At 35.9% G+C, this 13,639-nt stretch overlaps 1 protein-coding gene across 8 annotated transcripts in view; it reads right to left on the bottom strand.

Moving 5' to 3' along the window:
- ATAD2B (ATPase family AAA domain containing 2B) overlaps positions 1–13,639 on the bottom strand; it is a 174,571-nt gene that overhangs the window by 30,590 nt on the left and 130,342 nt on the right. For 5 of the 8 annotated variants that reach the window (XM_050753564.1, XM_050753568.1, XM_050753572.1 and 2 more), the window contains 3 exons: positions 9,215–9,350; positions 6,744–6,940; positions 3,531–3,690 (listed from right to left, as the gene is read on the bottom strand). In XM_050753564.1, coding sequence (XP_050609521.1) covers positions 3,531–3,690; positions 6,744–6,940; positions 9,215–9,350 — 493 coding nt within the window. The remainder of the gene's footprint in view (positions 1–3,530; positions 3,691–6,743; positions 6,941–9,214; positions 9,351–13,639) is intronic. The other 3 variants (XM_050753566.1, XM_050753569.1, XM_050753571.1) reach the window with 1 other exon arrangement.

Genomic DNA, 13,639 nt, shown 5'->3' with positions numbered 1-13,639 from the left:
CAGTGGCCCTGATGCTGTTGGTATAATTTTTCTTTTTCTTTTTTTGGAGACAGAGTCTCGCTCTGTCGCCCAGGCCAGAGTGCAGTGGCGCAATCTCAGCTCACTGCAAGCTCCGCCTCCCAGGTTCATGCTATTCTCCTGCCTCAGCCTCCCGAGTAGCTGTGACTACAGGTGCCCACCACCACGCCCAGCTAATTTTTTGCATTTTTAGTAGAGGTGTGGTTTCACAGTGTTAGCCAGGATGGTCTCGATCTCCTGACCTCGTGATCTGCCTGCCTCGGCCTCCCAAAGTGCTGGGATTACAGGTGTGAGCCACCGCACCCAGTCTGCTGCTGGTATAATTTTTTTAATTTTTAGAGAAAATTTTAATAGTACAGATTAAAAGCCTTAAAAGATATATATTCTTTGATCCAGAAATTTCACTTTAAGGAACTTATTCTAAGGAAATAATTAAGAATCAACACAAAATTTGCATTACAAAGATATTTATCAGTGTTTATAAAAGAGGAAAAAACTAAAAAATCTAATATGTCCAACAATAGGGTATTAGCTGTTATATGAGATCTAATACGATTAAAATAATGTTGGAGAAATACATTCATTAACTAATAAGCTTTTCACAAAATATTATGGGAATGACAAAATTTACAAAAATCCTAGTCATTTTAGTAAAACTAAGATGCATGTATATATTCTACATGCACTATATCCGTGGATGGGGAAGGAAACAGAGGAAAAACACTAAGTGATGGAATTATACGTTTTTAATGTTCTTCTTTGTTCTACTTTCATATATTTTTCTATAAGATATATATAAGCCAGGTGCACTGGCTCACATGGGTAATACCAGCACTTCGGGAGGCCGAGGTGGGCAGATCACTTGAACCCAGGAGTTTGAGACCAGCCTGGGCAACATGGCGAGACCTCTTCTCTACAAACAAAAATACAAAAATTAGCCAGGTGTGGTGGTGTGTGCCTGTATTACCCAGCTACTGAGAGGCTAAGGTGGGAGGATCGCTCGAGCCCAGGAGGCAGAGGTTGCAGTGAGCTGAGGTCACACAGCTGCATTCCAGCCTGAGCAACAGAACAAGATGCTGTGTCCAAATAAAAAGTGTGTATGTGTGTGTGTGTGTGTGTTATATAAAATAACTCGAAAACAGGTAAAGTAAACAAACAACAAAAACTACAAGAGGTAAATAACATAAAGCTGAAAAACTGTTACATACAAAGTCCAGCCACACAAAATTTTATTCTGCCTCCTAACTTGGAAATTACTGGATTGGTGCAAAAGAAATTGCAGTTTTTCCCATTATAGAATCTGTGATATATTATGGTTGAAACTGAAGCAAAAAATACCTAATTTCATGTGAAACTGAGAAATCTAAGTCATTTTACCATATGGCCTGGGTTGAGAAGCTCTGCCTCAAAATACAGATACAAAACAAAGCACAGGCCAGGTGCCGTAGCTCACACCTATAATTCCAGCACTCTGGGAGGTCGAGAGGGGCAGATTACCTGGGGTCAGGACTTCAAGACCAGCCTGGCCAACATGACAAAATCCCATCTCTACTAAAAATACAAAAATTAGCTGGATGTAGTGGCACGTGCCTGTAGTCCCAGCTACTTGGGAGGGTGAGGCACGAGAATCACTTGAATCCAGGAGGCGGAGGTTACACTGAGCTGCTATCACGCCACTGCACTCCAGCCTGGGTGACACAATGAGACTCTGTCTCAAACAAAAAACAAAACAAAGCAAAAATTGTATTCTAACTATCTTTAGATAACAAAAACTTAAATGAATGTTTTAAAAACAAGAAGCATTTTATTTTTAGTATTACTTATCAAATAAATAGAATTCTCAATAGAGTAAAAAAGCAAAAAGTGGCTCCTGATAGCCAGGAGTTGGCCTGGCACTATCAGCTACGCCTCAGGGTACTACAATTAAACATAAACAATTTCACAGAACACTAATATCAGACAAGGCCACAATGTGCCCATGACGGGTCAAGAGAAAAATTAGACCACTCTGTCTAATCATGTCTAAACACAGACAAAACATGAACATTGTCCTGACCACCAAAAAAAACAATAATCAGGCTGGGCGTGGTGGCCCAGGCCTGTAATCCCAGCACTTTGAGAGACTGAGGCAGGTAGACCACTTGAGATTACAAGTTTGAGACCAGCCTGGCCAACATGGTGAAACCCCGTGTCTACTAAAAACACAAAAAATCAGCTGGATATGGTGGCAGGCACCTGTAATCCCAGCTACTCGGGAGGCTGAGCTAGGATAATCACTTGAACCCAGGAGGTGGAGGTTGCAGGAAGCAGAGATCATGCCACTGTACTCCAACTTGGGCAACAGAGGGAGATTCCATTTCAAAAAAGTAAAAATAAATAATAATAGCCAATGACCAAACACAATCCTGACTAATATGAATGACTGCTGTTTCTTTCTTTTTTTTTTTTTTTTTTCTTTTTTCTTTTTTTTCCTTTTATTTCCTTTTTATTTTGAGAAAGGCTATCACTCTGTTTCCCAGGCTGGAGTACAGTGGCATGATCACAGCTCACTGCAGCCTCAACCTCCAGGGCTCAAGTGATCCTCCCATCTCAGCCTCTCAAGTAGCTAGGACTACAGGTGTGCAACCACCACACACAGCTGATTTTTGTAATTTTTTGTAGAGAGGGGGTTTTGCCATGTTACTCAGGCTGGCCTGCAAACTCCTGAGCTCAAGTGATCTACTCGCCCCAGTCTCCCAAAGTGCTGGGATTACAGGCATGAGCCACCACACCCAGCCAACTGCTGTTTCTTTATCAATCATAGCTTTAGCCTTGCTCCATTTTCTTGCCTTCTAGGTTCTTAAAATTATTCCTACTTTCCAATAGCATCTAATCCACTGCAAAGCCCCACTTCCTTATACTCTAACCAAAATCACCTAACACAAGCCCAAATCTTGTATGGTTCCCTATGACACATATTCTCCCTCAGTATAATAAATCACCTCATCTTGTTTCACTGCAGATATACTCCTGGTGGTCTTCCAGGATATATCTGTTATCAACCAGATAACAAAAGTTGGGACTATACACTTGAATACAGGATGGATTAGGAATAAAATAATTACATAAAAATACCAATAATCAAAAGAACAGATAACATTCTACATAAAAGGATCTTTTGACACATAAACTTATCCTATCATGGATTTCCATGAATTCGAAATTCCCAGTGTTTATCAGCACTGTGATTGTTGACTAATAAATTTTCAATTAAATTCGCAAATCACAATGTAAATATAAAAAGTAGAATGTAAATGAAGAAACGAACCCCTGAAAATAATATCTGTAACCATACAATTCTCTACTTTAAACACATTATTTTTATGTAGACTATGAGTTTCTTATTAACAAGTTTTGAAAAACAACAGGTCGTGAAAATTAATCTATCTAGAACACAGGCATGAGTTAGTATTTAAATGGTAAACTGCCTTCTGACTGATTTTCAAGGGAAACCTTGCCCTATGCATCCTTACCTCCTGGGTCCTTGTCTGGATTATACTCTAAAGCATTGCTACAGATGAGGTCAATATCTTTCAGGAAATCCTTTGCAGTTAGGTAATTATGTTTATCAATTTTAGTTATTACTGTTGATAAGTCCATTGGTTCCTTGATTACTTCAAGATAATCTGAAACCTAAAACAAATAAGATATTTTAATAAAAATTAGTTCTGGTTTTTCATATCATCTCAGTTCGTAAAAACACAAAATAAAAACAAAGTTCTTTAAAAATTAAATCTAAATATCAAATAAATAATTTATAAAGATAAAACTGCAGTGCTGTTTATGCTACCAAAGTTACTATCTGCCATACTTTCCATGAAAGCTTCAGTTTCCAAGTCATACCTAAATCAACTCTGAAATGTTTCTGTTCTTAAAATTTGAAACTATGTCTGTTTTGTTTTTTTTTTTTAACCCTTTGGGCATATCTGAGAAGAGAATGTATGGACAAAAATACCCAATGAGCATCAATAAATGTGACCTCAAGAAAAAGAAAAGGAAAATAAAAAGCAAAGACTTTTCATACTATGAGATAAGTTATTCTGATAAATCTCTTTAAATTTTCAACAAAAATTTTCTTTTTCAGTTTTCTAGAGTGAACTATTTCATGGAAAGTATTTTCCACTCCTTTGGAGTCATCACAAACATTTAGAGTCAATTACATAAGAAAATTAAGTATAGTTTTCCTAACCAGTATGAGATTTGCTGGATTTGTCCCTAGGTATAAAGAAATCTACAAACAAACAAACAAAAACAAACATGCTGCTTTCTGTGCTGATTTTCTGTGAGATAACCCTAAACAAGAGATATTAAGTCTTGATTTGCCCAATAAATTGTGTATCCCCGACCAATAAGAAAGTGCTAGCAACTTATGTATCTACTGCCTTCCCCAATGCAAATCTCAAATCAAGTAAATAGGTTTGCTATAAAAGCAGTCTTAGCAGTAATGTCTAAAATTAGTCCAGGAAAGATTTCTAGGGAGATGGTTAAGTTCTACTCTATGATCGTAGGGTTAGTTTTCTCACAGTTTCAGAGGGCATCTATACCATTATTTTTAAATTTACACATTCACACACACGCATGCACATATACATAATTTATATGTTTTTTAATGTTTAGGATTACGTATAAAAAATATTAAGTAGAAGTGTATGTGTGTTTTAATTCATTTTTCACCCTTTAGGAGCTGAAAAACCAGTCAATCTCCCTATAAGAGAAGTAGCAGAGTTATACTGAAACAAACTACCTCAGAAGATATTAGCTGGATTCCTAGTTCTGGTATTTGACACAAATGCCTGTGTACAAGTGGAAACTGTTTTATAAACTAAAAAGCACTCTAAAATGTATATTATTAAAGACTATAAATGTGACCACCCTATGCTTAATTTTAAATTTAACATTTGTTTTCTAAAGTTTTGTTTTCTCTGCAGTCTGCTTTGGAATTTGATAAAGTTTTCAGACACTTTAAATTCATTAGTTAAATAAAAACTTTAGTTTTAGGTTATCTTATTTCCCCCTCTCGATCCTTCCCAGAGACTCCTATGTTTTCAGCTTAAGAGCTGAATGAACCTGAGAAGAAAAACAAAGGAGAAAACAAGAGAAACATAAGCCTAAATAAAATATTTATCTGACCAACATTTTCTGTCCCTTTGTACTATCTTACCATCATTTATAAAACTATTACAGATGGGATTTGAAAATCTGACAAATCTTTTCTGATTGGAAAGAAAAGAGTTTTCCTGAGCAAAAGCAAAACTGGTTTACTCTCAGCATGGGAGGCTGAGTTGGGGGCAAGCCCTTATCCTTTAAGAAGTGTTAAGAGTCCAAATATACCAAATAGGGGAGTGGAAGGAAGGGCACGCACACATATCACATTTATTTAAAATAATTTTTTAATCAGCTGATAGTTTTAAGATTATCTAAAAACACTATGGGGGGGGGGAAATTCCCACAAATATAAACGGATATTTATTAATTAAAAAAGCAAATTAGGCATGTCCTGTTATCCTGTTGGAAAGATATAAAGTAGCTATGATAATGAACGTGGGCTTTGAATTTTAAAAAACTTTCAAGTCTTGGCTATGTCACTTGCCAACAAGTCTGTTTCCTCAGCTGCAAAGTAAGAATAATAATAATGATCCTACAAGGTTGATAAGAGGACCAAATGGAAAAAACAGTGTATTGTGGATAAAGGTACAAATAAAATCAGTCTCTTTATTCCAAAAAGGGGGGAAAGTATTTATTTTCAGACTTGCCGGGGGCGGGCGGAATGTAAATGCTAGCTCATTCTTCCCAGCAACAGATGAGGTAATGGTTTCAAAGGAATCCACTCAGGTCCAAAAGCACAGATTTCACAATTAGGATACAACATTAAATTCTGAATCACTCATAATTCAATTTTTTTTTAAAAAAAGAAATGAATAAAAAACTAAAAACACCAAAGCTGTTCAAACATGGAGTCTGAACTATAAGAAGGAGGCCAGTAAAGATTACACTGTGTTCATCCACACACTACATTATCCCAGGATAAAACAAAAACCAAAAATGTAGTTGACAGTATTGGATTCCCAAATGGAAAATTTCTTTTCTCATCATCACAAACCATGCTCCCACAAGCACACAAAATAATACACATATAAAGTGAGAAATTTTCCACTGGGAGCAGAGAAAACCCTTAGAAAGAAAAATAATTTAGTTGCACAGGATGTTTTAACTTCAAACAGCATTCCAGCCACAGGCATTCTCAAAATATGAAAGACAAAGAAACTTCAGGTTTTTAGCTACCTCTTTTGATGAGGTAAACATAATTTGGGAAATGCCAGTATTAACTGGTATTGATTGGTTAACACCAATATACTCTTTGAGAGCAGAATTTATCCTGGAATAAAAATAGTCTAGTATGGATATTTGACTAAGGCAACTTTTAATCCTCTTCTTAAATCGAAGAGTAAGAGACCACAAAGATTAATAATAATTAAGAGGACATATATAAATTGGTTGCTAATTTCATCCAAAAGTCACCAGATATTTGCTGATGACATAGGTAGTTATCACATGGATTAAAATTTTATAGGCTAGGGGTAATATTCATCCATGCCTTTGCTTTTTTTTCCTTCCAAAAAAAGATGTCAATATTTTTTTCTTTTAGCCAGTTCAACTTCACTGTTTGCACACTACTGAAACAAGACCTCTTCAATATCCACCGGTTTGCTGAAGATGTTAAAGCGTTTATCTGTGGCCAGCCTCTTGGTTACATCCCTGAGAAACAACCGCAATTCTCTTAAAGTATTTTCCTCCTGGTCCTCCATTCGATTTTTTTCTGATTCTGATAATTGACGAGGTGGAGAAGGTAGTGCAAGAGGAAGCACTTCCATAGCACAAAGAGCTAGAGAAAACAGAAGAAAATGTTAAGATTCCAACATGATGGGCCAGGATCCTTTTTTGGCATTCTCTCAAAATGTTCTTTAAAGAAAAGAATTACAAATACAGTCATGTGTTGCTTAACAACAGGGATACATTCTAAGAAATGTGCAGTTAGGCAATTCTGTCATTGTGTGAACATCATACGAGTATACCTGCACAAACCTAGATGGTATAGCCTATGACATACCTAGGCTATACGGTAAAGTCTATTACTCCTAGGCTATCAACCTGGACAGCATGCGACTATACTGAATACTGTAGGCAATTGTAGCACAGTCATATTTGTGTATCTAAACATAGAAAAGGTATAGTAAAAATACAGTATTATAATTTTACGAGGCCACCATCATACATGCAGTCCATCGTTGACCAAAATGTCATTATGCAGCGCATGACTATATGTGTGAAACATGCAAATCCAGCAAGTAAAAATTTGCATAGAAACAAAAAGGAAATAGCTTCACTTTATAAAATAACTCACAACAGGACCCCTTTAAAAAACAAAATCATTTGATTTTGAAATATTATTTACATATAACTTACAAGAAATAATTCAAATCAACACAAATATCTCCAAGTAAAAAAGTATTGCATACTGATTTTCTCAAGTCAACCTTGTTTAAAAACTGCTTCTTAAAATGAGATTGCCTTATATGCATAAAAAGTATAATGGGCAAGTAATATTTGATCCTTCCTATCCCCAAAAGAATTCTGATTTTAGGCAGGTCTCCTGCCCTCATATTCTGAGTACAACAGAGTAGGGACAGTGAATGGCACCTGCAGGAAGGGAGGGAAAAAAAAAAAAAAGAACAAAAAAAGGAATTCCACGGTCATGAAGGAGATGGAAAACCAGTCCTAAGTGTTATATGTAAAATCCATGGTACTCACTACCTATCCTAAGAAAAACCAAAAATCTTCTTAAAAGGTAAAGTATTAACTTTCCTAATTATAATGTTCTCTAATTTTAAAAGACTTCCCTGATATCACACTAAAGCTCAGAATTAAAATTCTAAGTATTTTTCTCTGATTTCTAAATAGCTCCTAAGATGAAAACTGAAAGTCAACAGAAACAACTGAAAAAGAATATCAATGGTAAACACAGAAAATTCAAATCTATGAGATTAAAATATATCTAGAAGCATGAAAGACTGAAATAAATCATTTTCATAATGAAATATTTAGATTAACAGGAAGCAACAAAATAAACCATAATTTACATATTAAACTTCCCAAGGTTTTGGGAGGGAAAAAACCAAAACTACAGCAATTTGATAGGTGTTCATTTTTAAAACACCAATAAAATTTGGAAAGGAGCCACTAAAGAACAATAAAATTACTAAAATGTTACATAATATAACCAGTGAAAAACAAAGCAAAAAGAATATGGAAAAATAAGGACTTGGCAGGGATGGGGAATGTATTGAGTGTCCTCCAAGAAGGGCTCTAAGAAACATAAAAGATGGAACGAGGGTAAAGAGGCTTAAAAATTTTTACCAAACAGGATTGTTACTTCCTAGAAGAGGCTAAAAGATTAAGCGAGTAGATCTTATCCTTTACGCATCTTTAAGATTAGGAAAATAAAACCTCTTTCGAATGACTTAGAATGCAGCCCTTACTATGTCAAGGAACTGAAATCTGACAAATTCTTGAGGTACCTCGTAAAGCTCAATTCTAGAGTCTAAAATTATTGAGTCCAAACCCAAGAAAAATCTAACACTTAAAACAAAGCCAGAATAGATTTTCAAATGGCTAGAATAAAATGTTAAATGTAATGGGTCCTAACTAAGTCTCTGAAAAGTCAATCAATAAATAAACTAGAAATGGCAAATGTTCTAACCAGCCCATCAAATCTACCATGGCCCAACAAGGAATGAGCACAACACCTGGTGTTCACAACCTGCCAGTTCAAGTCCTGGGTACTTACTGTGACTAAAGCATAGGAGAACTGAAGACTTTTTTTCTATGACTTTTTGAGCCCCATAATGTGAAATCTACCAGAGGAAGTGGTTGAAGTCATAAGAAGAAGTCCTATTTAGTAAAGCTTTAACAAGGCTATACTTCCCAATCTCAAGTCAGATGAACACAATGGACACTTCCACATGTCATCTAAAGATAAACAGAAACTGACAAACTCTCCTCACTTCCATGAAGAAAGGGCTAAAATAAACTGACTCCAAGAAAGGGCATTTCTTAACTCCATCCCCCCCCATTTTCCTAAAGGCTTTACAAACTTTACCAGCATGTTTCCTTCGTGGTGGAGCCATTGATGCCTGATTGAGAATCAATTCTTGAAAAAATTTTCTTCTGTCTTCTTCAATAGGCCTTTGAATATACAAGACCTCTTCATACTGTATTCTAAAGATACATTTAACCTACACATATACACACACACAAAGACATTAAATATATAAAGAATTAAAAGCTTACATATCATACCAAATTGCAATGTCTTCATCTTCCAGTATCATGTTCAATATTCATAGACCATTCACATGGGGTTATAGTTAACCTAGTCCTAGGCTATGCTGTTGAAGGGTTCAACCTCATGGGCCAAACAGGAATGGTAGAATGTCCAGTTGCCCAAGTCATTAATGAATGATACTATATATCGAGTAAGAGTCATCAGACAATAGCAAAAAGGATAGCTGGTTGTAACAGATGGCAACAATCTCAAAGGGCTTTTACATAAGAGCTGAAAAGTAATTACTTAGAATCTATAATAGAGAGCTGGAAGAATGTTAACACTGCCATCTATTATCCTCATATTTCTTTGTATTCCCTATTCATTGACTTCCCTTCCTGTGCTCTTTCCCTACAAAGTCTATTTCACTGTAATCTCTGGAATCCTGGTTCCACTGCAAATAAACTATACCTCTGGTCTAGTTTATGTTCCATGACACACTCCAAAAAGATTAAGCCAATTATTCTCATATCTTTCAGCTCCATCCACTTGGTGATTACTCACCTCTTCTGTTTACCTACTCAGACTTTGACCCCAGGTGTCCACCTTCCAAGATATGCTGTTTAAATCCTCTTTACCTCATCCAAATTTGTCTACTATGACATTAAACACTGTATTTAATTTTTATGGTTTTTCTAGAATGTCTACTTTCTACCTTCTAGACACCACACTCCCTGAGAACAGAGATCACTTCTTATTCATCTGTTTTCCTACACCTATCCCAGTGCCTGGTATTTAGCATGCCTAATAAGCATGTACTGAAAGAGTTAACCTTGTGATTTTTGTTACCCAGCCCAAATCAAATTGGAAACTGCAAATAAAAAAAGGGAGGTGGTCACTAGTATGGAAAGATATACCAACCATGATACTGAGAAAATATGGATTAGAATCGAAGACATCATATTCTTGCCCATTTAGCCACACGTTTGTGGTCTAAATTTGAATAATTCATTGAATTTGTCATTTCTAACCACTTACTGGATTAAGCCTATGAACTGAACCCTTAAAAATTCCATAAATATTATGTCATTCAATCTTTATAACAATGAGGTAAGTATTATTTCCTCATTTTACAGATGAGGAAACTGGGGCTTAGAAAGATTTAAGTAATTGGCTTAAGGTAATAAAGTGAATAAAGAAAACTAGATTATATAAACTCTAAATGCCTTTTCCAGCTCTGAAATTCTAAGAGAAGAAACAATGAAAAGTAAACATCAGAATTCAAAAACTGGATGGGGAATTATTTATCTCAACCTAAAGTCAAATCATTTAAGTTTATAAAATTTCACCTTGTGTCCTGCCAGTGCTTTTGTAGACTACCTTCATGCACGGTTCCCTCCAACTCTTTAATCTACGCTTTGCTGGCCTTTCTTTGAAAATTCTGGAAGTAAGTTTACTACTGAACATATTTTGTATGCCAAACATCATGCCAGACACTGCAGTTATAAAACTAAAGAAAATGTGTTTGTTCTCTGCTGTCACAGATCTTAAGAGTCTCAGAAGAAAAGCATTATGATACTATGCTGGGAGTACTATAACAGAGGTAGCAAAACACAGAGAAGAGACCTTGCAAGGGATGAAAAGACTCTAGGTAAGATGTAGCAGAAATCACTTACATCAACTGGGTCTTGAAAAATAGTAGAACTTAATATCCTAGACATACCATGATTTCGTTCAAGAATGGCAAAACATTTCATTTTAACTATTCTCTCTGATAACTTTCAAAACTATGTTAACACTTTATGAATACAAAAGCATACCAAGGACAGGCCTACAATAATCCATGGATATTCTTACCAGGTTACTACCAACACCTCTGAATCCAACATTTTATAAGTGGGATAAATTATACTTCTCTAAGTTCACTCCTAACCTTATCTTCTGACAGTCCTAGCCTCAAACCTTATGCTGTACCAAAGACAAGTCTTCCATAATTCCCAGAACAAATCACGCTGTCTTTCACATTGGTTCACACTGGTTGTGATAGATACTATTCACTCATTTCTGACCACTTCTTTAATGCACCACTCAAGCTGATGCTTTCTGTGTGATGCCTTCCCTAACTTTCCTAGACACACTTAGGCACACCTTCCAGTATTTATCATTAAACTTTTTTTTGAAAAAACAGTTCAATAAAGTTCAGTAAATTTTTACAGTTGTGCAGCCATCACAAGCACACTTTAGAACATTTCCATTACCCCAAAAAGTTTCCTCATGCCTACCTGCAGTCAATCCCCACTCCCACTCCCATGTCCCAGCCTAACAACCACTGATAATGCTTTCTGTCTCTAGAGAATTGCCTCTTCTAGACATTTCGTATCATACAACTGATAGTCTTTTATGCCTGGCATTTGTCAATTAATACTTCAGGTTTTTCCAAGTTGTAGTATGTATTAGTATTTCATTCCATTTATTGTTGAATAGTATTTCATCACATTTTGTTTAACCATTCACCAATTAAAGAACATTTGGATTGCTTCCACTTTTTACTAGAATTAGTACAACAACTAGAAACATTCCCATACAAATGTCTTTCTGTGAACGTATGTTTTCATTTCTTTTGTGTAGATAACTAGGAGTGGAATTGCTGAGTCAAACCATAAATTTATGTTTAACTTTGGAAAGTGGCTGCACCATTTACAATCCCACCAGCAGTATATAAGGACTCCAGCTTCTATATCCTATCCAATACTTGGTATTGTGTATTTTTGATTATAGCTATTAGGTTGGTGTAAAAGCACTTTTTTTTTTTTTTTTTTTTTTTGGGCAGCTTTTAATGGCAAAAAACTCTTGCCCCAACCTACACTTTAGTAGGTTGCAGTGGTATTTCATTCCTGAATGACTGATAATGAGCATCTTTTCATATGCTTATCATCCATTTACACATACTCTAAGGAACCTCATATAAAAGGAATTATACAAAATTTGTCCTATGACTAATTTAGCCTAATGTCTTCAAGCTTCATCCATGTTGCAACATGCATCAAAATTTCCTTCTTTTTAAGGCTAAATAATGTTCCATTGTATATGCTACATTTTGTTTATCCTTTCAACTATCGATGGACACTGAGGATGTTTCCACCTTTTGGTTAATGTGAATGATGCTATTGTGAACATGGTGTACAAATACCTGTTCGAGTCCTGCTTTCGATTCTTTTGAGTAAATGCCTAGAACTTGATTTGCTGGATCATATGGCAATTATATATTTAAGATAATGTCATACTGTTTTCCACAGTGGCTATACAATTTTACATTCCCACCAGCAATGCAAAAAGGCTCCCATTTTTCCACATCCTCATCAACATTTGTTAATTTCTGTTTTTTTAATAATAGCCATCTTTTTTTTTTTTTGAGACTGAGTCTTGCTATGTCGCCCAGGCTGGAGTACAGTGGCGCGATTTCGGCTCACTGCAAGTCTCCGCCTCCTGGGTTCCCGCCATTCCCTTGCCTCAGCCTCCTGAGTAGCTGGGACTACAGGCGCCCACCACCACGCCCGGCTAATTTTTGTATTTGTAGTAGAGACGGGATTTCACAGTGTTGGCCAGGATGGTCTCGATCTCCTGACCTCGTGATCCGCCTGCCTTGGCCTCCCAAAGTGCTGGGATTACAGGAGTGAGCCACCACGCCCAACCTAATCTGAGTTTTCAACGCCCTTACTTGATTTTTCTACTTGAAGTTACTGATTTTCCTCTCCCAGGTCCTACTATAAACCTAAAGACACAACTACATGAAACAAGTTGACAGAATGCTATATGTAATCTTATTTTCATCAGCAGAGTTGAGGAATATTTCTTTAAATAAAATTAATTTCCAATATACTGAATTATATAATCTGAAACTTGCTCATAATAATTTAATAACAAAGCAGATACTGTGAATGTCTTCAGAAACAGAAGTACAATTCTGGCCAAGGTTTATAATCCTTCCTACAAATATCTCTACTTTATCTGCTTCCTCCCTTAAGAGTCTTTTTTCTGTGCTCAACCTTAAATTAGCTCTCTTCTCTAATTCTCCATAAATATCTTGCAATTCCCATATATCTCAACTAAAATTCTCCAAGTATCTTCAGAAAGGGTTTATAAAAGTAAATTTACTTACACTACAATTCTGCATGGTTCTCAAGTGGTCAAAAATTTAAAGAAAAAATATTTTAAAAGAAAAAGAATTCTGCAGAAAGGGAGTGAGGCTGGGCAAAGGTT

The sequence above is a fragment of the Macaca thibetana genome, chromosome 13, assembly GCF_024542745.1.
Source record: "Macaca thibetana thibetana isolate TM-01 chromosome 13, ASM2454274v1, whole genome shotgun sequence".
Taxonomy (NCBI): Eukaryota; Metazoa; Chordata; class Mammalia; order Primates; family Cercopithecidae; genus Macaca; species Macaca thibetana.
The sequence above is the reverse complement of the archived record's forward strand: the minus strand, read 5'-3'. Positions and strand labels throughout refer to the sequence as shown.